Below are 26481 nucleotides of genomic sequence, written 5' to 3'. Positions count from 1 at the left end.
TTTTTATTGTGAAACAAACAAGAAATAAGACAAAAAAATGGAAAACTTGAGTGTGCATAACTATTCACCCCCCCAAGGTCAATACTTTGTAGAGCCATCTTTTGCAACAATTACAGCTAGTCTCTTGGGGGTATGTCTCTATAAGCTTGGCACATCTAGCCACTGGGATTTTTGCCCATTCTTCAAGGCTAAACTGCTCCAGCTCCTTCAAGTTGGATGGGTTCCGCTGGTGTACAGCAATCTTTAAGTCATACCACAGATTCTCCGTTGGATTGAGGTCTGGGCTTTGACTAGACCATTCCAAGACATTTAAATGTTTCCCCTTAAACCACTCGAGTGTTGCTTTAGCAGTATGCTTAGGGTCATTGTCCTGCTGGAAGGTGAACCTCCGTCCCAGTCTCAAATCTCTGGAAGACTGAAACAGGTTTCCCTCAAGAATTTCCCTGTATTTAGTGCCATCCATCATTCCTTCAATTGTGACCAGTTTCCCAGTCCCTGCCGATGAAAAACATCCACACAGCATGATGCTGCCACCACCATGCTTCACTGTGGGGATGGTGTTCTCGGGGTGATGAGAGGTGTTGGGTTTGCGCCAGACATAGCGTTTTCCTTGATGGCCAAAAAGCTCAATTTTAGTCTCATCTGACCAGAGTACCTTCTTCCATATGTTTGGGGAGTCTCCCACATGCCTTTTGGCGGACACCAAACGTGTTTGCTTATTTTTTTCTTTAAGTAATGGCTTTTTTCTGGCCACTCTTCCGTAAAGCCCAGCTCTGTGGAGTGTATGGCTTAAAGTGGTCCTATGGACAGATACTCCAATCTCCGCTGTGGAGCTTTGCAGCTCCTTCAGGGTTATCTTAGTTCTCTTTGTTGCCTCTCTGATTAATGCCCTCCTTGCCTGGTCCGTGAGTTTTTTTGAAACAAGTTATTTTTTTGGACTATTTTGTGTATGTCCATTACATGAAAATCAATTTAAATTACAGATTGTAATGCAACAAAATAGGAAAAACGCCAAGGGGGATGAAAAGTTTTGAAAGGCACTGTATGTATATGTACATATACGTAGGGGGGGAATTCAAATAGTCTGGTTAGCCATTTGTTTAGATGTTCAGGAGTCTTATTGCTTGGGGGTAGAAGCTGTTTAGAAGCCTCTTGGACCTAGACTTGGCACTCTGGTATCGCTTGCCGTGCAGTAGCAGAGAGAACAGTCTATGACTACGGTGGCTGGAGTCTTTGACACTTTTTAGGGCCTTCCTCTGACACCGTCTGGTATAGAGGTCCTGGATGGCAGGAAGCTTGGCCCCAGTGATGTACTGAGCCATACGCACTACCCTCTGTAGTGCCTTGTGGTTGGAGGCCGAGCAGTTGCCATACCAGGCAGTGATGTAACCAGTCAGGATGCTCTCGATGGTGCAGCTGTAGAACCTTTTGAGGATCTGAAGACTCATGCCAAATCTTTTCAGTCTCCTTAGGGGGAATAGGTTTTGTCGTGCCCTCTTCACGACCGTCTTGGTGTGCTTGGACCATGTTAGTTTGTTGGTGATGTGGACACCAAGGAACTTGAAGCTATCAACCTGCTCCACTACAGCCCTGTTGATGAGAATGGGGGCGTGCTCGGTCCTCTTCTTTTTCCTGTAGTCCACAATCATCTCCTTTGTCTTGATCACGTTGAGGGAGAGGTTGTTGTCCTGGCATCACACGGCCAGGTCTCTGACCTCCTCCCTATAGGCTGTCTCGTCGTTGTCGGTGATCAGGCCTACCACTGTTGTGTCATCGGCAAACTTAATGATGGTGTTGGAGTAGTGCCTGACCATGCAGTCATGAGTGTACAGGGAGTACAGGAGGGGACTGAGCACGCACCCCTGAGGGGCCCCCGTGTTGAGGATCAGCGTGGCGGATGTGTTGTTACCTACCCTTTACCACCTGGGGGCGGCCCGTCAGGAAGTCCAGGATCCAGTTGCAGAGGGAGGTGTTTAGTCCCAGGGTCCTTAGCTTAGTGATGAGCTTTGAGGGCATGATGTTGTTGAACGCTGAGCTGTAGTCAATGAATATCATTCTCACATAGGTGTTCCTTTTGTCCAGGTGTGAAAGGGCAGTGTTGAGCGCAATAGAGATTGCATCATCTGTGGATCTGTTGGGGCGGTATGCAAATTGGAGTGGATCTAGGGTTTCTGGGATAATTGTGTTGATGTGAGCCATGACCAGCCTTTCAAAGCACTTCATGGCTACAGACGTGAGTGCTACGGGTCGGTAGTCATTTAGGTAGGTTACCTTAGTGTTCTTGGGGACAGGGACTTTGGTGGTCTGCTTGAAACATGTTGGTATTACAGACTCAGACAGGGAGAGGTTGAAAATGTCAGTGAAGACACTTGCCAGTTGGTCAGCGCATGCTCGGAGTACATGTCCTGGTAATCCGTCTGGCCCTGCGGCCTTGTGAATGTTGACCTGTTTAAAAGGTCTTGCTCACATCGGCTACGGAGAGCGTGATCACACAGTTGTCCGGAACAGTTGATGCTCTCATGCATGTTTCAGTGTTACTTGCCTCGAAGCGAGCATAGAAGTAATTTAGCTAGTCTGGTAGGCTTGTGTCACTGGGCAGCTCGCGGCTGTGCTTCCCTTTGTAGTCTGTAATAGTTTGCAAGCCCTGCCGCATCCGACGCGCATCGTAGCCAGTGTAGTACGATTCAATCTTAGTCCTGTATTGACGCTTTGTCTGTTTGATGCTTCTACACCTGCATTACTAGCTGTTTGGGGTTTTAGGCTGGGTTTCTGTACAGCACTTCGAGATATTAGCTGATGTAAGAAGGGCTATATAAAATAAAATTGATTGATTGATTGATTGATGGTTCGTCGGAGGGCATAGCGGGATTTCTTATAAGCTTCCGGATTAGAGTCCCGCTCCTTGAAAGCAGCAGCTCTACCCTTTAGCTCAGTGCGGATGTTGCCTGTTATCCATGGCTTCTGGTTGGGGTATGTACGTACAGTCACTGTGGGGACGACGTCATCAATGCACTTATTGATGAAGCAAGTGACTGATGTGGCGTACTCCTCAATGCCATCGAAAGAATCCTGGAACATATTCCAGTCTGTGCTAGCAAAACAGTCCTGTAGCTTAGCATCTGCTTCATCTGACCACTTTTTAATTGACAGAGTCACTGGTGCTTCCTGCTTTAGTTTTTGCTTGTAAGCAGGAATCAGGAGGATAGAATTATGGTCAGATTTGCCAAATGGAGGGTGAGGGATAGCTTTGTACATGTCTCTGTGTGTGGAGTAAAGTTTTCCCTCTGGTTGCACATTTAACATGCTGGTAGAAATGAGGTAAAACGGATTTAAGTTTCCCTGCATTAAAGTCCCCGGCCAGTAGGAGTGTTGCCTCTGGATGAGCGTTTTCCTGTTTGCTTATGGCCGTATACAGCTCATTGAGTGCGGTCTTAGTGCCAGCATCGGTTTGTGGTGGTAAATAGACTGCTACGAAGAATATAGATGAAAACTCTCTTGCTAGATTGTGTGGTCTACAACTTATCATGAGATACTCTACCTCAGGCGTGCAAAACCTCAAGACTTTCTTAAAAATCGTGCACCAGCTGTTGTTTACAAATATACATAGGCCGCCACCCCTTGTCTTACCAGAGGCTGCTGTTCTATCCTGCCGATACAGTGTATAACCCGCCAGCTGATGTTATTAATGTCGTCGTTCAGCCACGACTTGGTAAAACATAAGATATTACAGTTTTTAATGTCCCGTTGGTAGGATATACGTGCTTGTAGTTCATCCACTTTATTTTCCAGCAATGGCCAATATTACCGATGGCAAAGGCAGATTAGCCACTCGTCGCCGACTCCTTACCAGGCACCCTGATCTCCTTCTGCGATATCTCAGTCTCTTTCTCCTGCGAATGACGGGGATGAGGGCTCTGGAGCAAATCCCTCTCGTCCGACTCATTAAAGAAAAATTATTTGTCCAGTTCAAGGTGAGTAATCACTGTTCTGATGTCCAGAAGCTATTTTCGGTCATAAGAGACAATAGCACCAACATTATGTACAAAATAAGTTACAAACAATGTGAAGAAACAAACAAAATAGCACGGTTGGTTAAAACGGCAGTTATCCCCTCCTGCGCCATTTACTACCTTTCTAGGAGGGTTAGATTGAACATATGGCAAATAGGAGTGGCAATATTGTCCGCTATTATCCTCAGTAATTTTTCATCCAAGTTGTGAGACCTCGGTGGCTTGTCATTGTTGATAGACAACAATAATTGTTTCACTTCTCCCACACTCACTTTCATAATTTGATCATTTATACTTGGATGTGTAGTCTCAGCATTTCTTGCTGGGATGTCATGCCCAAGTTTGCTAATGAAAAAATAATTAAAATAATTGGCAATATCAGTGGGTTTTGTGATGAATGAGCCATCTGATTCAATTAATCAATTGTATTTTTGCCCAAAATAGCTGTGCAGCAATGCTTCCCATCAAACCTGACAGAGCTTGAGAGGATCTCCAGACAAGAATGGGAGAAACTCCCCAAATACAGGTGTGCCAAGCTTGTAGTGTCATACCCAAGAATACTCGAGGCTGTAATTGCTGCCAAAGGTGCTTCAACAAAGTACTGAGTAAAGGGTCTGAAAACTTATGTAAATGTTTTATTTTCCGTTTATGTCTTTTTTTTTACAAAAATGTATAAACACAATTTTTTGCTTTGTCATTATGGGGTATTGTGTGTAGATTGATGAGGGGTGAAAAAAACAATTTAATCAATTTTAGAATAAGGCTGTAACCTAACAAAATAATAGTCAAGGGGTCTGAATACTTTCCGAAGGCACTGTACATATGTTAACGTGGGCTATTCTTAGCACTTTCCTGGGATGCTTGATTGTTTTCATTGCTTTACTGGGAAGCTTAGAAATGCTCATGTTATTTATGTTAGTGCAGGGTGAGCTGCACACAGTGGACTTCTTACTAGGACACACCGCCACAGTGCTAACAGTATAACTCTGGTTCATAGGCACATACTGCATACAATAGCTGTAGGATCAGCAGAGGCATTCAGGGCAGTTAAGAGAGACATCAATTAGATTACTTACATTGTGTCTTCCAACACCCCTGGGATAACGTACATTTGCTGAAGCATTATGCCAACTCAGCGACACAATGGTAGGGATTAACTGAGCTGGGCTTGGGTCATTGATAAGTAATTGTCTCAACGCAGCCTTATAATGCTGTGAAAGGATCCAGGAACCCAAATGATTTGGGTGGATCCCATCCTCCTTATAAAACAAGCTTTGTTTCCAGAAGGTATCAAAATTGTGAATAAATGTTACACCCACACAGAGCTGCAATGGTCTCCTAGCCAGTTATGGAGGGCTAAAAGTATGCTGAAATGTTCAATGCCACGATTTAGGGAGGGCACAGGGCCAGATATTATGGGACATTTGTTTGTGTCAATCAGAGACCCAATCAATTCTTTAAAATCCATCTTCAGCTGTTCTGAGCTGCCCTTCATAATGTCAGTGAATCCCACATTAACTATGATAGACTCAATTTCCTGATGCAGGTTTAAAATGTTTGGGAGCAGCTTATTGATGTCCTGTACTCAGGCTCCTAGATAGCACAACGTTTTTGCTCCAGGGACTGAGACATTTCTCACCATTGAACTGCCCAATACAACAGGGGTTGGAGAAATCCGCCCATTCCTACCCCTCACACAATTCGTTGAACCTTTCACGGGCCCACGAGAAGCAGGATAGCATACGCCCGCTGCTCCCGGCAATAGGTCCAGACCTCCCACAGCAGGCAGTGCTTCGTCAGATCCAGAGAGAGGGAAAGGAGCTGAACTCGAGGGCGAAGCCGCTGCTGGAGTCAGCGTAGTTGGAGTCAGCACCGCCGTCACAGACACAGGCAATCCCAGCGATGAAGGCGCAGGTAGATCAGGCACCAGTGCGGCGAACCTCTCGCAGACACTCTAGTCAGCTTAGGGGCATGCCACTGCCTTCGGTTTCCACGACTTGTGACATGGGACCAGCACTGATTGGAACAATCCTCTTGCTGTTCTCCGTCTACTCCACTACATGATGGAGGAGGAGAAGCAGATGGAGACGACTTCCTTCGCACGCAAGTTCCAGGTAGCACAGGCCATTCGGATAGGGACAGATGACAAGGCGGGGCTACATCCATCAGGTCCGAGCGGCGTCCAGCCACAGGAGATGAGAACAAGAAAGTTCAAATTTGCGTTTACCCCATAAGTTCGCGCAGAATTGAAATTTGCTTGTTAAGGATAGCCCCCTCATTCCTGCAAGTGAACAATTGCCGCATTGGAACTCCAGATTGTCAATATTGTCCCGGACAAGAGCGTAATAAACACAGCTTCTACAGCACTGAAAACTTTCATTAGCTATTCCAGGTTAAGCGGGCTCCATTGCAACCTAGCTAGCTGGCTGGTTAGTAGCAGGTGGGCACAAACACTTATAAAAAAATAAATAAATAAATAAAAGAAACTTCTGAAACAACAGTACTAACCAACGGGTCGAGGCGCAGGAGGTATCCGAGTTCGTAACAGGATTTTGTGGAGTTCATGACAGAAAATGACGTCAGGTAACGTGAAGAGGGGAGGGGGTGTGTCTCTTTGTTATCAACAGCTGGTGCGCAATCTCTAATATTAAGGTACAGTGGGGAAAAAAAGTATTTAGTCAGCCACCAATTGTGCAAGTTCTCCCACTTAAAAAGATGAGAGAGGCCTGTAATTTTCATCATAGGTACACGTCAACTATGACAAATCTTGAAAATCACATTGTAGGATTTTTAATGAATTTATTTGCAAATTATGGTGGAAAATAAGTATTTGGTCACCTACAAACAAGCAAGATTTCTGGCTCTCACAGACCTGTAACTTCTTCTTTAAGAGGCTCCTCTGTCCTCCACTCGTTACCTGTATTAATGGCACCTGTTTGAACTTGTTATCAGTATAAAAGACACCTATCCACAACCTCAAACAGTCACACTCCGAACTCCACTATGGCCAAGACCAAAGAGCTGTCAAAGGACACCAGAAACAAAATTGTAGACCTGCACCAGGCTGGGAAGACTGAATCTGCAATAGGTAAGCAGCTTGGTTTGAAGAAATCAACTGTGGGAGCAATTATTAGGAAATGGAAGACATACAAGACCACTGATAATCTCCCTCGATCTGGGGCTCCACGCAAGATCTCACCCCGTGGGGTCAAAATGTTCACAAGAACGGTGAGCAAAAATCCCAGAACCACACGGCGGGACCTAGTGAATGACCTGCAGAGAGCTGGGACCAAAGTAACAAAGCCTACCATCAGTAACACACTACGCCCGCCAGGCACTCAAATCCTGCAGTGCCAGACGTGTCCCCCTGCTTAAGCCAGTACATGTCCAGGCCCGTCTGAAGTTTGCTAGAGTGCATTTGGATGATCCAGAAGAGGATTGGGAGAATGTCATATGGTCAGATGAAACCAAAATAGAACTTTTTGGTAAAAACTCAACTCGTCGTGTTTGGAGGACAAAGAATGCTGAGTTGCATCCAAAGAACACCATACCTACTGTGAAGCATGGGGGTGGAAACATCATGCTTTGGGGCTGTTTTTCTGCAAAGGGACCAGGACGACTGATCCGTGTAAAGGAAAGAATGAATGGGGCCATGTATCGTGAGATTTTGAGTGAAAACCTCCTTCCATCAGCAAGGGCATTGAAGATGAAACGTGGCTGGGTCTTTCAGCATGACAATGATCCCAAACACACCGCCCGGGCAACAAAGGAGTGGCTTCGTAAGAAGCATTTCAAGGTCCTGGAGTGGCCTAGCCAGTCTCCAGATCTCAACCCCATAGAAAATCTTTGGAGGGAGTTGAAAGTCCGTGTTGCCCAGCGACAGCCCCAAAACATCACTGCTCTAGAGGAGATCTGCATGGAGGAATGGGCCAAAATACCAGCAACAGTGTGTGAAAACCTTGTGAAGACTTACAGAAAACGTTTGAGCTGTGTCATTGCCAACAAAGGGTATGTAACAAAGTATTGAGAAACTTTTATTATTGACCAAATACTTATTTTCCACCATAATTTGCAAATAAATTCATAAAAAATCCTACAATGTGATTTTCTGGATTTCTTTTCCTCATTTTGTCTGTCATAGTTGACGTGTACCTATGATGAAAATTAAAGGCCTCTCTCATCTTTTTAAGTGGGAGAACTTGCACAATTGGTGGCTGACTAAATACTTTTTTTCCCCACTGTATCAAGAGAGTTTACGGTGCCGTGAAAAAGTATTTTCTGCGTTTTTGCATATTTTTGACAAAGTCACTACTGAGTTCCTAACTGCCTCTGAAAGCAACGTCAGCACAGGAACTGTTTGTCGGTAGCTCCATGAAATGGGTTTCCATGGCCGAGCAGCCGCACACAAGCCTAAGATCACCTTGCACAATGCCAAGCATCGGCTGGAGTGGTGTAAAGCTTGCCACCATTGGACTCTGGAGCAGTGGAAACGTGTTCTCTAGAGTGATGAATCACGCTTCACCATCTGTCAGTCCGACGGACGAATCTGGGTTTGGCGGATGCCAGGAGAATGCTACCTGCCCCAATGCATAGTGCCAACTGTAAAGTTTGGTGGAGGAGGAATAATGGTCTGGGGCTGTTTTTCATGGATCGGGCTAGGCCCCTTAGTTCCAGTGAAGGGAAATCTTCACGCTACAGCATACAATGACATTCTAGACGATTCTGTGCTTCCAACTTTGTGGCAACAGTTTGAGGAAGGCCCTTTACTATTTCAGCATGACAATACCCCCGTGCACAAAGGGAGGTCCATACAGAAATGGTTTGTCGAGATTGGTGTGGAAGAACTTGACTGGCCTGCACAGAGCCCTGACCTCAACCCCATCGAACACCTTTGGGATGATTTGGAACGCCGACTGCGAGTCAGGCCTAATCGCCCAACATCAGTGCCCAACCTCACTAATACTCTTGTGGCTGAATGGAGGCAAGTCCCGCAGCAATTTTCCAACATCTAGTTGAAAGCCTTCCCAGAAGAGTGGAGGCTGTTATAGCAGCAAAAGGGGGACCAACTTCATATTAATGCCCATGATTTTGGAATGAGATGTTCGACGAGCAGGTGTCCACATACATTACATTACCAAAAGTATCTACCTCAATTACCTCATTCCCACTCACATTGACTCGGTACTGGTACCCCGTATATATAGCCATGTTATTGTTACTTATTGTGTATTTATTCCTCGTTTTATTATTTTTCAATTTTTCTAACTTATTACACATAGCACCATTGAAATGAGTCACTGGTCTCAATTGGGATCCCTGAATAAATAAAGGTTTAATCATTCATTTAAATGTGAAAAATAGATATGCTAATCTCTACTGCAATATTTACTGCCGTCTACTGGTCCTTTCAATTACAGTAATACAGTGCCTTCAGAAAGTACTCACACCCCTTTACTTTTTCCACATTTTGTTGTGTAAAAAGGTGGGATTAAAATTTAAATTTACATTTAAGTCATTTAGCAGACGCTCTTATCCAGAGCGACTTACAAATTGGTGCATTCAACTTAGGATAGCCAGTGGGACAACCACCACTGGGGGAGGGGTGGTGTAGAAGGATTACTGTTATACTATTCCAGGTATTCCTTAAAGAGGTAGGGTTTCAAGTGTCTCCGGAAAGTGGTCAGTGACTCCGCTGTCCTGGCGTCGTGGGGGAGCTTGTTCCACCATTGGGGTGCCAGAGCAGCGAATAGCTTTGACTGGGCTGAGCGGGAACTGTGCTTCCGTAGAGGTAGGGGGGCTAGCAGGCCAGAGGTGGATGAACATGGTGCCCTCGTTTGGGTGTAGGGTCTGATCAGAGCCTGAAGGTAAAGAGGTGCCGTTCCCCTCACAGCTCCGTAGGCAAGCACCATGGTTTTGTAGTAGATGCAAGCTTCAACTGGAAGCCAGTGGAGTGTGCGTAGGAGCGGGGTGACGTGAGAGAACTTGGGAAGGTTGAACACCAGACGGGCTGCGCATTCTGGATAAGTTGTAGGGGTTTAATGGCACAGGCAGGGAGCCTAGCTAACAGCGAGTTGCAGTAATCCAGACGGGAGATGACAAGTGCCTGGATTAGGACCTGTGCCGCTTTCTGTGTAAGGTAGGGTCGTACTCTACGAATGTTGTAGAGCATGAACCTGCAGGATCGGGTCACCGCTTTGATGTTAGCGGAGAACGACAGGGTGTTGTCCAGGGTCACGCCAAGGTTCTTTGCACTCTGGGAGGAGGACACAATGGAGTTGTCAACCGTGATGGCGAGATCATGGAGCAGGCAGTCCTTCCCCAGGAGGAAGAGCAGCTCCGTCTTGCCGAGGTTCAGCTTGAGGTGGTGATCCGACATCCACACTGATATGTCTGCCAGACATGCAGAGATGCGATTCGTCACCTGGTTATCAGAAGGGGGAAAGGAGAAAATTAATTGTGTGTCGTCTGCGTAGCAATGATAGGAGAGATCATGTGAGGATATGACAGAGCCAAGTGACTTGGTGTATAGAGAGAATAGGAGAGGGCCTAGAACTGAGCCCTGGGGGACACCAGTGGTGAGACCACGTGGTGCGGAGACAGATTCTCGCCACGCCACCTGGTAGGAGCGACCTGTCAGGTAGGACGCAATCCAAGAGTGAGCAGCGCCGGAGATGCCCAACTCGGAGAGGGTGGAGAGGAGGATCTGATGGTTCACAGTATCAAAGGCAGCAGATAGGTCTAGAAGGATAAGAGCAGAGGAGAGAGAGTTAGCTTTAGCAGGGCGGAGAGCCTCCGTGACACAGAGAAGAGCAGTCTCAGTTGAATGACCAGTCTTGAAACCTGACTGGTTTGGATCAAGAAGGTCATTCTGAGAGAGATAACAGGAGAGTTGGCTAGAGACGGCACGCTCAATTAAAATGTATTTAATTGTCATTTTTTGTCAACGATCTACACAAAATACTCTGTAATGTCAAAGTGGAAGAAAAATTGTAACATTTGTAAAATATTTATTAAAAATAAAACACTAATATATCTTGATTAGATAAGTATTCACCCCCCTGAGTCAATACATGTTAGAATCACATTTGGCAGCGATTACAGCGATTACAGCTGTGAGTCTTTCTGGTTAAGTCTCTACGAGCTTTGCACACCTGAATTGTACAATATTCTTCTTTTTTTTTATTCTTCAAGCTCTGTCAAGTTGGTTGTTGATCATTGCTAGACAGCCATTTTCAAGTCTTGCCATAGATTGTCAAGCCAATTTAAGTCAAAACTGTAACTAGGCCACTCAGGAATATTCAATGTCGACTTGGTAAGCAACTCCAGTGTATATTTGGCCTTGTGTTTTAGGTTATTGTCCTGCTGAAAGGACAATTTGTCTCCCAGTGTCTGTTGGAAAGCAGACTGGACCAGGTTTTTGTCTAGGTGTTTGCCTGTGCTTTGCTCTATTTTGTTTATTTTTATCCTACAAAACTCCCTAGTCCTTGCCGATGACAAGCATACCCATAACATGATTCATCCACCACCATGCTTGAAAATATAAAGAGTGGTACTCAGTAATGTGTTGTTGGATTTGCCCCAAACATAACACTTTGTATTCAGGATGTAAAGTTCAGTTTTTATTTTTTGCTGTTTTACTTTAGTGCCTTATTGCAATCAGGATGCATGTTTTGGAATTCCTTATTTTCACTGTCATTTAGGTTAGTATTGTGGAGTAACTACATTAAACTCATTGGCCTCATGGTGAGATCCCTGAGCGGTTTCTTTCCTCTCCAGCCACTGAGTTAGGAAGGATGCCTGTATCTTTGAAGTGACTGGGTGTATTGATACACTATCCAAAGTGTAATTAATGACTGCACCGTGCTCAAAGGGAATTCAATGTCTGCTTTTTCTTTACCAATCTACTAATACACTAGTTTCCAGAGGTGTACAGTGAGGGAAAAAAGTATTTGATCCCCTGATGATTTTGTACGTTTGCCCACTGACAAAGACATGATCAGTCTATAATTGTAATGGTAGGTTTATTTGAACAGTGAGAGACAGAATAACAACAAAAAAATCTAGAAAAACGCATGTCAAAAATGTTATAAATTGATTTGTATTTTAATGAGGGAAATAAGTATTAGACCCCTCTGCAAAACATGACTTAGTATTTGGTGGCAAAACCCTTTTTGGCAATCACAGAGGTCAGACATTTCTTGTAGTTGCCTACCAGGTTTGCACACATCTCAGGAGGGATTTTGTCCCACTCCTCTTTGCAGATCTTCTCCAAGTCATTAAGGTTTCGAGCCTGACGTTTGGCAACTCGAACCTTCAGCTCCCTCCACAGATTTTCTATGTGATTAAGGTCTGGAGACTGGCTAGGCCACTCCAGGACCTTAATGTGCTTCTTCTTGAGCCACTCCTTTGTTGCCTTGGCCGTGTGTTTATGGTCATTGTCATGCTGGAATACCCATCCACAACCTATGTTCAATGCCCTGGCTGAGGGAAGGAGGTTCTCACCCAAGATTTGACGGTACATGGCCCTGTCCATCGTCCCTTTGATGCGGTGAAGTTGTCCTGTCCCCTTAGCAGAAAAACACCCCCAAAGCATAATGTTTCCACCTCCATGTTTGACAGTGGGGATGGTGTTCTTGGGGTCATAGGCAGCATTCCTCCTCCTCCAAACACGGCGAGTTGAGTTGATGCCAAAGAGCTCGATTTTGGTCTCATCTGACCACAACACTTTCACCCAGTTCTCCTCTGAATCATTCAGATGTTCATTGACAAACTTCAGACGGCCCTGTATATGTGCTTGCTTGAGCAGGGGGACCTTGCGGGCGCTGCAGGATTTCAGTCCTTCACGGCGTAGTGTGTTACCAATTGTTTTCTTGGTGACTATGGTCCCAGCTGCCTTGAGATCATTGACAAGATCCTCCCGTGTAGTTCTGGGCGGATTCCTCACCGTTCTCATGATCATTGTAACTCCACGAGGTGAGATCTTGCATGGAGCCCCAGGCCGAGGGAGATTGACAGTTATTTTGTGTTTCTTCCATTTGCGAATAATCGCACCAACTGTTGTCACCTTCTCACCAAGCTGCTTGGCGATGGTCTTGTAGCCCATTCCAGCCATGTGTAGGTCTACAATCTTGTCCCTGACATCCTTGGGGTGCTCTTTGGTCTTGGCCATGGTGGAGAGTTTGGAATCTGATTGATTGATTGCTTCTGTGGACAGGTGTCTTTTATACAGGTAACAAACTGAGATTAGGAGCACTCCCTTTAAGAGTGTGCTCCTAATCTCAGCTCGTTACCTGTATAAAAGACACCTGGGAGCCAGAAATCTTTCTGATTTAGAGGGGGTCTAATACTTCTTTCCCTCATGAAAATGCAAATCAATTTATAACATTTTTGACATGCGTTTTTCTGGATTTTTTTGTTGTTATTCTGTCTCTCACTGTTCAAATAAACCTACCATTAAAATTATAGACTGATCATTTCTTTGTCAGTGGGCAAACGTACAAAATCAGCAGGGGATCAAATACTTTTTTCCCTCACTGTAGGAGCCCTTCTTTGCGAGACATTGGAAAACCTCCCTGTACTTTGTGGTTGAATCTGTGTTTGAAATTCACTGCTCGACTGAGGGACCATACTGACAATTGTATGTGTGGGGTACAGAGATGAGGTAGTCATTCAAAAATCATGTTAAACTGTATTATTGCACACAGAGTGAGTCCATGCAACATATTAAGTGACTTGTTAAGCAAATCTTTTCTCCTGAACTTATTTAGGCTTGTCATAACAAAGGAGTTGAAAACTTGACTCAAGACATTTCAGCTTTTCCTTTTTATAAATTTGTAAAAATGTCTCAAAACATCATTCCACTTTGACATTATGGAGTAGTGTGTGTAGGCCAGTGACACAAAATCTCAATTTCATCCATTTTAAATTCAGGCTGTAACTCAACAAAATGTCTAAAAAGTAAAGGTGTGTGAATACTTTCTGATGGCACTGTAAGTATAATACTGTAATTACAGGCATTTATTTTCAAAAGTCAAGAGTGGACTTAAACGTAACAAAGTTAATTAAAAATATATATCTTTACAAGTAGTATTGGTGTATTAGGACATGGATATTTGTGGCTGTAAGGTATTTTAGACGTATTTCTGGATTGAATGGGATCCTATTGGCAAACGGCATAACACAATCTGCCTATGAAGTATTTACTCATTCTGCAGATCACATCATTACAAAAGCTAAAGAAATGTGCTTGAAAGCAGTATCCAGATCCATCGGATGTAGTGATGACAATATAGTAGCCATATCTATGAAAACCAAAGTTCCAAAGGCTGGGCCTAATAAAGTGTATAAGAGGTCATACATACGTTTTGTAGTGAATCTTATGTTGATGATGTAAAGAAAAATTGCCTGTCTGTGGTGTGTGATCAGGGCTGGGGTCTATTCCATTTCAATTAAGTCCGTTTCAGTAACTGAAATTCTAAGTCAAATTTTCCTCACAGCTTTTTCATGAGAAAAATTGGAATTAGAATTTCAGTTTACTTCCTGAATTGACTTGGATGAAATGGCATTGACTCTAACCCTGCACAGTTAACTGCTTGTAAGTTGCACCAATCGACAGAGTAGGAGAAAGGATGATTGTCCACAGGATGTGCAGTACATGTGTATATTTCTGTACTGTTAGAAGGAAAGGTGACAATGGCTAGTTGCTGTGTATTATCACGGTCTGCATGATGGGCCCCGTGTAGCTCAGTTGGTAGAGCATGGCGCTTGCAACGCCAGGGTTGTGGGTTAGATTCCCACGGGGGGCCAGTATGAAAAAAATGTATGCACTCACTAACTGTAAGTCGCTCTGGATAAGAGCATCTGCTAAATGACAAAAATTTAAATGTAAATGTAATGAGGAGCAACCAGACGCTGCACTTCACACATTTTACATTTTAGTCATTTAGCAGACGCTCTTATCCAGAGCGACTTACAGTTAGTGAATACCAATTTTTTTATACTGGCCCCCCGTGGGAATCAAACCCACAACCCTGGCGTTGCAAACACATTTATGAAATTGCTTATTCCAGTTACTAATAGGCATGCACCCATTAATAAAATGACTGTAAAAACTGTTAAATCCCCTTATCTTGATGAGGAATTGAAAAATTGTATGGTTGAGAGGGATGAGGCAAAAGGGATGGCATATAAGTCTGGCTGCACAACCGATTGGCAAACGTACTGCAAATTGAGAAATCATGTGACTAAACTGAATAAAAAGAAGAAGAAACTACACTATGAAACAAAGATAGATTACATAAAGAATTATAGTAAAAAGCTTTGGAGCACCTTCAATGAAATTTTAGGAAAGAAGGCAAACTCAGCTCCATCATTCATTTAATCAGATGGCTCATTCATTACAAAACCGACTGATATTGCCAAATACTTTAATGATTTTTTTCATTTGCAAGATTAGCAAATTTAGGCATGACATGCCAGCAACAAATGCTGACACTACAAATCCAAGTATATCTGACCAAATTATGAAAGACAAGAATTGTACATTTGAATTCCGTAATGTGAGTGTGGAAGAGGTGAAAAAATAATTGTTGTCTATCAACAATGACAAGCCACCAGGGTCTGACAACTTGGATGGAAAATTACTGAGGATAATAGAGGACGATATTGCCACTCCTATTTGCCATATCTTCAATTTAAGCCTACTAGAAAGTGTGTGCCCTCAGGCCTGGAGGGAAGCAAAAGTCACTCCGCTACCTAAGAACAGTAAAGCCCCCTTAGTAAAGGTTTTGAAAAAATTGTGTTTGACCAGATACAATGCTATTTTACAGTAAACAAATTGACAACAGACTTTCAGCACACTTATGGGGAAGGACATTCAGCAAGCACAGCACTTACACAAATTATTGATGATTGGCTGAGAGAAATATATGATAAAAAGATTGTGGGGGCTGTTTTGTTAGACTTCAGTGTGGCTTTTGACATTATCGATCATAGTCTGTTGCTGGAAAAACTGATGTGTTATGGCTTTACACCCGCTGCTATATTGTGGATAAAGAGTTACCTGTCTAACAGAACACAGAGGGTGTTATTGGCCAGTCTGAGATATAGCTTTTTCTTTGCAACTCTGCCTAGAAGGTCAGCATCCCGGAGTCGCCTCTTCACTGTTGATGTTGAGACTGGTGTTTTGCGGGTACTATTTAATGAAGCTGCCAGTTGAGGACCTGTGAGGCGTCTGTTTCTCAAACTAGACACTGTAATGTATTTGTCCTCTTCCTCAGTTGTGCACCGGGGCCTCCCACTCCTCTTTCTATTCTGGTTAGAGCCAGTTTGCGCTGTTCTGTGAAGGGAGTAGTACACAGCATTGTATGAGATCTTCAGTTTCTTGGCAATTTCTCGCATGGAATAGCCTTCATTTCTCAGAACAAGAATAGACTGACGAGTTTCAGAAGAAAGTTATATGTTTCTGGCCATTTTGAGCCTGTAATCGAACCCACAATTGCTGATGCTCCAGATACTCAACTAGTCTCAAGAAGGCCAGTTTTATTGCTTCTTTAATCAGCACAACAGTTTTCAGCTGTGCTAACATAATTGCAAAAGGGTTTTCTAATGATCAATTAGCCTTTTAAAATGATAAACTTGGATTAGCAAACACAACGTGCCATTGGAACACAGGACTGATGGTTGCTGATAATGGGCCTCTGTACGCCTATGTAGATATTCCATACAAAATCAGCCGTTTCCCGCTACAATAGCCATGTACAACATTAACAATGTCTACACTGTATTTCTGATCAATTTGATGTTATTTTAATGGGCAAAAAATGTGATTTTCTTTCGTAATCAAGGACATTTCCAAGTGACCCCAAACGTTTGAACGGTAGTGTATATACAGTGGGGAAAAAAAGTATTTAGTCAGCCACCAATTGTGCAAGTTCTCCCACTTAAAAAGATGAGAGAGGCCTGTAATTTTCATCATAGGTACACGTCAACTATGACAGACAAATTGAGAAAAAGAAATTCTGAAAATCACATTGTAGGATTTCTAATGAATTTATTTGCAAATTATGGTGGTAAATAAGTATTTGGTCAATAACAAAAGTTTCTCAATACTTTGTTATATACCCTTTGTTGGCAATGACACAGGTCAAACGTTTTCTGTAAGTCTTCACAAGGTTTTCACACACTGTTGCTGGTATTTTGGCCCATTCCTCCATGCAGATCTCCTCCAGAGCAGTGATGTTTTGGGGCTGTCGCTGGGCAACACGGACTTTCAACTCCCTCCAAAGATTTTCTATGGGGTTGAGATCTGGAGACTGGCTAGGCCACTCCAGGACCTTGAAATGCTTCTTACGAAGCCATTCCTTCGTTGCCCGGGCGGTGTGTTTGGGATCATTGTCATGCTGAAAGACCCAGCCACGTTTCATCTTCAATGTCCTTGCTGACGGAAGGAGATTTTCACTCAAAATCTCACGATACATGGCCCCATTCATACTTTCCTTTACACGGATCAGTCGTCCTGGTCCCTTTGCAGAAAAACAGCCCCAAAACATGATGTTTCCACCCCCATGCTTCACAGTAGGTATGGTGTTCTTTGGATGCAACTCAGCATTCTTTGTCCTCCAAACACGACGAGTTGAGTTTTTACCAAAAAGTTATATTTTGGTTTCATCTGACCATATCGCATTCTCCCAATCCTCTTCTGGATCATCCAAATGTACTCTAGCAAACTTCAGACGGGCCTGGACATGTACTGGCTTAAGCAGGGGGACATGTCTGGCACTGCAGGATTTGAGTCCCTGGCGGCGTAGTGTGTTACTGATGGTAGGCTTTGTTACTTTGTTCCCAGCTCTCAGCAGGTCATTCACTAGGTCCCCCCGTGTGGTTCTGGGATTTTTGCTCACCGTTCTTGTGATCATTTTGACCCCACAGGGTGAGATCTTGCGTGGAGCCCCAGATCGAGGGAGATTATCAGTGGTCTTGTATGTCTTCCATTTCCTAATAATTGCTCCCACAGTTGATTTCTTCAAACCAAGCTGCTTACCTATTGCAGATTCAGTCTTCCCAGCCTGGTGCAGGTCTACAATTTTGTTTCTGGTGTCCTTTGACAGCTCTTTGGTCTTGGCCATAGTGGAGTTTGGAGTGTGACTGTTTGAGGTTGTGGACAGGTGTCTTTTATACTGATAACAAGTTCAAACAGGTGCCATTAATACAGGTAATGAGTGGAGGACAGAGGAGCCTCTTAAAGAAGAAGTTACAGGTCTGTGAGAGCCAGAAATCTTGCTTGTTTGTAGGTGACCAAATACTTATTTTCCACCATAATTTGCAAATAAATTCATGAAAAATTCTACAATGTGATTTTCAGGAAAGAAAATTCTCAATTTGTCTGTCATAGTTGACGTGTACCTATGATGAAAATTACAGGCCTCTCTCATCTTTTTAAGTGGTTGAACTTGCACAATTGGTGGCTGACTAAATACTTTATTTCCCCACTGTAAGTGGAGTAAATAAAACCCCTAATACGTATTCCTGCGCCTGTCTTCTAATCATTATACAACGTGACAGAATAATCGACTCATAAAAATGGAGACAGCGGGAAAGGCCGAGCTGGCGACCATCTTAGAGACAGTCCTGCATCACGAGGACTGTCTCTCCAGACTTGGCAGCGTAATGGACAGTGTGCTGGCAACCATCCTGCGGTTGGAGAGGAAAGTGCAGTCCCTCCAGTCTCCAGCACTGGTTCCGGCACCAGCCCCCACACCACCACTACCTGCCTCCGTTCCATCTGAGCCCGTCCACGGAATACCCCTGTCCCTCCCGGAGCGCTTTGACGGCGCGCCAGCGAGATGCAAGGGATTCCTTCTGCAATGCGACTTGTACCTCGCTCGCTACGCCGAGGCTGTCTCCGGCAGAGACAGGGTTGCCACAGTCATCTCGGCACTGACCGGACGGGCCCTGGACTGGGGTGCCGCAGTTTGGGAAACGGGCGGACCCGAGGTCGAGTCCTACGAGCGCTTCACCCTCCTCCCTCCATCAGTGTTTGATCATCCGGTGGAGGGCCGAGAGGGGGGTGAGCATCTACTCCGACTGCGCCAGGGATCTAGGACCACCTCGGAGTTCACCCTGGAGTTCCGGACCATCGCAGCCTCCACCGGATGGAACAAGTCGGCTCTGGTCACCGTGTTCCGCAGCGGACTGCAGGAGGAGGTACAGATGGAGTTAGCCTGCCGTGATGACAAGCTGTCACTCGACCAGCTCATGAACATGGCGATCCGGTTGGAGAACCTCCTGCGGTCCGGACGAAGACCTGCGCGGAATCCGGAGCCCATGGCTACACCTGCTCTGTGGCCAGAGCCGATGGAGGTGTGCTCTGCACGTTTGCCCGAGGCAGAGCATAGGAGAAGGTGGAATCTGGGCCTTTGCTCCTATGGTGGAGAAAGGGGTCATTTCTCCCCCCGACCTGCCCTCCATCCACTAATAGGCGAGGAGGTGGCAAGCCAGGACATTCCCCTGCTCCAACCCAGGCAGAGGAGAGTTAGGAAGAGGAGACCCCCACATCCCTCTGTTCCATTTCATCGTGCCAGTGGTGTGGGATGTGGACGCCGACATACGGCAGGCCCTGCGTACGGAACCCGCACTTGCACAGTGCCCGGAGAACTGCGCCTACGTGTCCATGGGTGTGCGGGACCGCCTCCTTTCCTGGGCACACACGGCGCCTGTGTCGGGTCATCCTGGGATAGGCCGTACCATCGCATGCCTGACTGAGAAGTACTGGTGGCCCACCTTGGCTAGGGATGTCCAGGTTTACGTCTCTTCCTGCTCCATCTGTGCCCAGTCAAAGACACCCAGACACCTCCCTTATGGAAAGCTCCTTCCCCTGCTGGTTCCACAACAACCCTGGTCTCACCTCTCAGTGGACTTTGTCACTGCCCTCCCCCCCTCCCCCCTCCCAGGGGAACACCACCATTCTTGTCGTTGTGGACCTGTTTTCCAAAGCTTGTCGCCTCCTTCCTCTGCCTGGGCTCCCGTCGGCCATTCAAACCACGGAGGCTCTTTTTACGCATGTCTTCCGGCACTACAGAATCCCGGAGGACATTGTGTCAAACCGTGGTCCTCAGTTCATCTCACACGTATGGAAAGCATTCATGGAACACCTGGGGGTCACGGTCAGTCTCACCTCCGGGTACCGTCCTCAAGCTAATGGGCAAGTGGAGAGGGTCAATCAGGAAGTGGGCAGGTACCTGAGGTGTTACTATCAGGACCGGCCGGGGGAGTGGACGGATTTTCTACCTTGGGCTGAGTACGCACAGAATTCCCTCTGCCACTCCTCCACTAACCTCACTCCTTTCCAGTGCGTGTTGGGGTATCAGCCGGCCCTGGCACCTTGGCATCCGAGCCAGACCGAGGCCCCTGCGGTGGACGAGTGGTTTCGGCGTGCTGAGGAGATCTGGAATGCTGCGCACACTCGTCTTCAGCGGGCCATGCGTCGGCAAAAGGAACAGGTAACGTACCGTTTGCAACTCCCTGTTGATTACCGCATTAACCCGACTTTTCATTTGTCTCTCCTCAGGCCAGTGGTGCCTGGTCCCCTCGCTGAGGCTGGACCCAGTGACGCCCCGCCTCCTCCTCTAGACATCGAGGGAGGTCCGGCGTACTCGGTCTGTGAAGTCCTGGATTCGAGGCGTCGGGCAGGGCATCTCCAGTACCTCATCGACTGGGATGGGTACGGCCCAGAGGAGCGGTGCTGGGTTCCTGCGGTGGACATCCTGGATACTTCGCTGACCAGGGACTTTCACCATTGGCACCCTGACCGACCCGTACCGCGTCCCTGTGGTCGTCCCCTAGGCCGGTGTCATCCTGCTGCTGGTGCAGCGCGTCGGGGGGGGGGTTGACTGTCACGGATCCCCCCGGTACTGCTGCTCATTCCGTTCACCAATTCCGGAGGTCTATGTCACCGGCTTTCTAGACGTCACTGACATGGTTCATTACCACCAACCCCGGACTGTCTTGTCTCATTACGCACACCTGGTTCCTATTCCCCCTGATTAGTATGTGTATATATATGTGCCCTCTGTTCCCCATTGTCCTTGTCAATTATTATTATTTTTTAAATGGTGGGGTTGCTCTTTGCTGAAACACAAACTTCCAATTGTGGCTTAAAGAACGTTAAATGGGGTTTATACACCCCATATTTCTTGACAAACCCTACTTAAATAACTGTTGTTTTACCAATAATATATACAATAGGGTTAAGGAGTGGTGCTAGTAAATAAATAAAGTTACCAGCACAGCACACCCATTGACTACACATCATAATTAGCTTATTATCATTACTGAAATTAAGGTTCTCATTGCCGAAACAGACCTAAAGATGATGTAATAATGAGAAATGTGTGTTTCGGTAATGAGAGGGCCCTTAGCTATAATAATAATAATAATAATATGCCATTTAGCAGACGCTTTTATCCAAAGCAACTTACAGTCATGTGTGCATACATTTTTACGTATGGGTGGTCCCGGGGATCGAACCCACTACCCTGGCGTTACAAGCGCCATGCTCTACCAATTGAGCTACAATAGCTCAATCTGTAAACAATAGGAGACCGATTAGTATGAGTCAACAAACAATTGACCACGTCACTGAAGCCCATTCATGCTTCCATGTTGGTAAGGTAATGGTTCTCTATTCTTTTTTCTCCCAATTTGAGCTTTTTAGCTGTTTCGGTAATAAGAAGGCCAAGTGGGTTAAATGGGGTGTTTGAGAATAAGAACCTCCTTGTGAAGCCATATAAGCAAATACATTTACTTAACATGTGCTCATCTAAGGACTACTTTTCTATATGATACATCATTGGTGAATATAACTTTTCAAAACTGATTGGAGTTTTTACAGGAACTTGAAAAAGTGTTACGGTAATGAGACATGTCCACAGACACTGTGTTTTTACGTAATAAATATTCTAGTTTAATGTAAACTTAAACTAGTATAAAATGTGTATGATTTATGGACAAACTACAGCAACATATTTTGTGTTGTATTCAAATAAGTACGTTTTTTTCAAAAGTACAATGTAAGAGAGAATTTAATCAGGACGCATTTCTGTAATGAGAATCTTCAGGTGAAAATGTCAAATTGATTTAAAATAAGACACTTTGCCAGAAACTAGACATCTTAGCCTTCAGAATTAGCTCATTTTTGCAGATGCATGATGGTTGTGTAACTGAATTTTCTACAGACATGGTTTTGTAACTGAATTTGCCCTCCCACCCACACACACACACACTCAAACGTACGTGAAGATCACTCAAAGAAAAACAGTGTTCAAACATACACTGACTTGCATACTTACCCACCCACACCCTGATTGCCTAACGAAGACATACTGTCTTTATTATGTCCCCAGTGTCTCTGATGTCTTGCCTCTGTCATTGCTCACCGGGAATTTCCTCCACGTAAAGACAGATATAAATAGTTCCCACCATGCAGTGATGCCCATTTACACTCTCAGAATAAACTCTATCCATTTCTATTGCATGGCGTGCCAGGTCCAAGGGATCACATATCCACATAGTTAAACCGTTCGAATAACTCCTAATTGTGTTTGACGCATGGTGTCGCACACTGGACAGGGAGGCATGCAGCTGTCCCGCTTGACAAAGGTGAAAAGGTTGAATCCGGTGTCTCATTGCGGTGTTAGATAACTTGCTCGTAAAGCCAAGGCATGTATGGACGTGTGTGTCTGGGGGGTGGGGGGGGTTTTGTGAGTTAGAGATTTAGTGTCGACAGGAGCGTCACAAGGACAGCCAGGGCTAAACACGGCCAGACAGACACACACTGAGTGGACAAGGACTGGTCAGCTAACCTTTTACAAGTGACACGGACAACTGACTTATACAGGTGCAGAGGGGTTGTGTAAGCAGGAGCAAAGGGGGGCGAAGCAGATTAAGGGGTACTGGGGGGCATTGCGTTTTACGAGCTGTGTTTTTGGACATCTCAGAGAGAGTTGGAGAGCCAGAAATGACTCGTTCGCTTGGTAGCCTGTTCCGACGGCTGCTGTCCAAAGACAGTAGGGGAACAGAGGAAGATGAGGAGGAAGGAACAGCAAAACCGGACAGCGATGAGCAGGGTGAGTTCAAACTCTTTCCATGGAGGGCAGAGTGTCAGTGGGTTTTTGGTTTTTCCTTTCAACTAAGCCCTAGACAACCAGATGAGGGAAGTTCCTTACTAATTAGTGACCTTAATTCATTAACCAAGTACAAGGGTGGATCGAAAACCCTCAGTAAAACTGTTCAGTAAGCTAGCTGTAGTAATGGAGTTAATTCAGTGCACGCTCATGTGAGGAGTAACTTTGCCTGAGACCTGAAAACTTGCATTAGCTCCTACCTAAATGCCTAGGATTTAGCTCAACAGGCTGAGACAGTCTTGTGGCGTTGGTTCAATGGAGTTGGTTCAATGCACACTCACATGAGGAGTAACTTTGCCTGAGACCTGAAAACTTGCGTTAGCTCCAACCTAGAGCAAATGCCTAGGCTTTAGCTCAACAGGCTGACAGAGTCTTGTGCCGCGCAGACCCGAGTTCGAACACAGTCAGTAATAATGCCATGCACATGGTAACAGCTATAACGTTAAGAGGCCATAATAACGCTGTCATTCACCTGTACAAGTTGAGGTTTCTATGGGCAAACGTTTCACGTTTCAGGGTTTTGATTCGAAGGCCTGGTTAGTGTAAGGATATCTTTTTAAATCTATAAAATTGCCTGGTTAGTTTTCGTGATCGATGATGATGATGAGGAAGGGGAGAAGAGGGATGATGTGAAGAGTACAGTAGTAGTTTGGTCTTGGTGGGATAGGAGCTCGCTCTTTACTAGCCATTGCTCCTGGCTTAGATTGGTTAGCTTGGTGGAGGGATAGGAGTGTGGTTGGCAAGGAATTTGTGTTTGTGGGGGATGAAACTTTTTCTGTTTCATTTCTAAATATCAGGGAAAGTAAGTCAGTAGGCTGATAAGAGTAAGCGGTAAGATAAGGGTAAGCAGTAATATGATGATGATGATGATGATGATGCTCTCTAAAGTGTCTGTGACACGGACCCAGTTCAAACATGTCCAACCAAACCTCTTCCTCCCCTTTCTCTCAATGCTGGCAAAAGAAAGTACACAAGTACTCAGCGCTGTATAAAAATACATGAATTATAAGGAGCTCCGATCACCTCTCATATCTCACAACTCTATGCCCACAATGTCTCACCTCAGAAATATATGTTTGTTAACACCACCAAGAGGACAAACATACGTGTCCACAATAACCTGTGGACACGTATGTGGGGGGGGGGGGGGCATATACAATACCAGTCAAAAGTTTGGACACACCTCTCATTCCAGGGTTTTTCTTTATTTGTACTATGTTCTACATTGTAGCATAATAGTGAAGATATCAAAACTATGAAATAACACATATTGAATCATGTGGTAACCAAAAAAGTGTTAAACAAATCAAAATATATTTTATATTTGAGATTCTTCAACGTAGCCACCCTTTGTCTTGATGACAGCTTTGCACACTCTTGGCATTCTCTCAACCAGCTTCACCTGGAATGCTTTTCCAACAGTCTTGAAGGAGTTCCCACATATGCTGAGCACTTCTTGGCTGCTTTTCCTTCGCTCTGAGGTCCAACTCATCCCAAACCATCTCAATTGGGTTGAGGTCGGGTGATTGTGGAGGCCAGGTCATCTGATGCTGCACTCCATCACTCTCCTTTTTGGTAAAATAGCCCTTACACAGCCTGGAGGTGTGTTGGGTCATTGTCCTCTTGAAAAACAAATGATAGTCCCACTATGCCCAAACCAGATGGGATGGCGTATCGCTGCAGAATGCTGTGGTAGCCATGCTGGTTAAGTGTGCCTTGAATTCTAAATAAATCACTGACAGTGTCACCAGCAAAGCACCTCGACACCATCACACCTCCTCCTTCATGCTTCACGGTGGGAACCACACATGCGGAGATCATCCATTCACCTACTCTACGTCTCACAAAAACGCAGCGGTTGGAAGCAAAAATCTCAAATTTGGACTCATCTGACCAAAAGAGAGATTTCCACCGGTCTAATGTCCATTGCTTGTGTTTCTTGGCCCAAGCAAATCTCTTATTATTATTGGTGTCCTTTAATAGTGGTTTCTTTGCAGCAATTCGACCATGAAGGCCTGATTCACGCAGTCTCCTCTGAACAGTTGATGTTGATACATGTCTGTTACTTGAACTCTGTGAAGCATGAACTTATCCTCTGCAGCAGAGGTAACTCTGGGTATTCCTTTCCTGTGGCGGTCCTCATGAGAATCAGTTTCCTCATAGCGGTTGATGGTTTTTGCGACTGCACTTGAAGAAACATTCAAAGTTCTTGAAATGTTCTGTATTGACTGACCTTCATGTCTTAAAGTAATGATGGACTGTCGTTTCTCTTTGCTTATTTGAGCTGTTCTTGCCATAATATGGACTTGGTCTTTTACCAAATAGGGCTATCCTCTGTATACCACCCATGCCTTGTCACAACACAACTGATTGGCTCAAACGCATTAAGATGGAAAGAAATTCTACAACTTAACTTTTAACAAGGCACATCTGTTAATTGAAATGCATTCCAGGTGACTACCTCATGAAGCTGGTTGAGCGAATGCCAAGAGTGTGCAAAGCTGTCATCAAGGTAAAGGGTGGCTACTTTGAAGAATCTAAAAATGTAAAATATATTTTGATTTGTTTAACACTTTTTTTGGTTACTACATTATTCCATATTTGTTATTTCATAGTTTTGATGTTATTATACAATGTAGAAAATAGTAAAAAATTAAGAAAAACCCTTGAATGAGTAGGTGTGTCCAAACTTTTGACTGGTACTGTATGAAATTCATATTAAAAAGGCATACAAGATTATAAGGAACATGTGAGAGGCAGAGATAAAGGACTGGAGGGTGGTACAGTGGTGTGGAAAGCTGTCGTTAACTTCTGCCTTGTCTGCCTAATGTGTGAGTGTGAGACTGTGTTTGCTGCTCTTTGTGTGTTAGTGGGTGTGTGTCTGTGAGAGTGCTGATTGTTCGTTGCCTATTCTCCCTGTGTGTGTGTGTGTGTGTGTGTGCATCCCTGCGTGCATGTGTTTGTGTGTGTGTGTATCAATGGACCTTGACGATGAAGACTGTGATGTCTTTATAGAAGGCAGTAGCAGTAGCAGTATAGGTCCTTTTTCTAACTAATTTCAACACTCAAGTCAGAGATGATCACCCAATAGATCTAGTGTGTGCCTGTATGATGTGTTTGTGAATTGAGGAATCTATGGGCATAGATAAAGAGACAAAACTATGTAAATATTGATGGCTATTTTCTAGTGCTATAATGATACAAAAGACATGTTCAGGTTGTCATCATGCAGACATGAAAAAAGTGAGAAGGAACAACAGGGTATTCTGTGTGGCACAGAGATAGGTTGC

At 44.8% G+C, this 26481-nt stretch overlaps 1 protein-coding gene across 3 annotated transcripts in view; it reads left to right on the top strand.

The window, feature by feature from the left end:
- LOC121567277 (fibroblast growth factor 12) overlaps positions 1-26481 on the top strand; it is a 180492-nt gene that overhangs the window by 38068 nt on the left and 115943 nt on the right. Inside the window, exons 1-2 of one of the 3 annotated variants that reach the window (XM_041877174.2) lie at positions 22443-22905; positions 23006-23134. The exons of the other annotated variants lie outside the window; for them this stretch is intronic. Coding sequence (XP_041733108.1) covers positions 23026-23134 — 109 coding nt within the window. The 5' untranslated portion in view covers positions 22443-22905; positions 23006-23025. Of the gene's footprint in view, positions 1-22442; positions 22906-23005; positions 23135-26481 lie in introns of those variants that run through there. 3 annotated transcript variants of the gene reach the window in all.

Source organism: Coregonus clupeaformis, chromosome 6 (genome assembly GCF_020615455.1).
Source record: "Coregonus clupeaformis isolate EN_2021a chromosome 6, ASM2061545v1, whole genome shotgun sequence".
In the NCBI taxonomy this organism is placed as follows: domain Eukaryota; kingdom Metazoa; phylum Chordata; class Actinopteri; order Salmoniformes; family Salmonidae; genus Coregonus; species Coregonus clupeaformis.
This window is presented reverse-complemented; position numbering and strand designations above follow the sequence as displayed.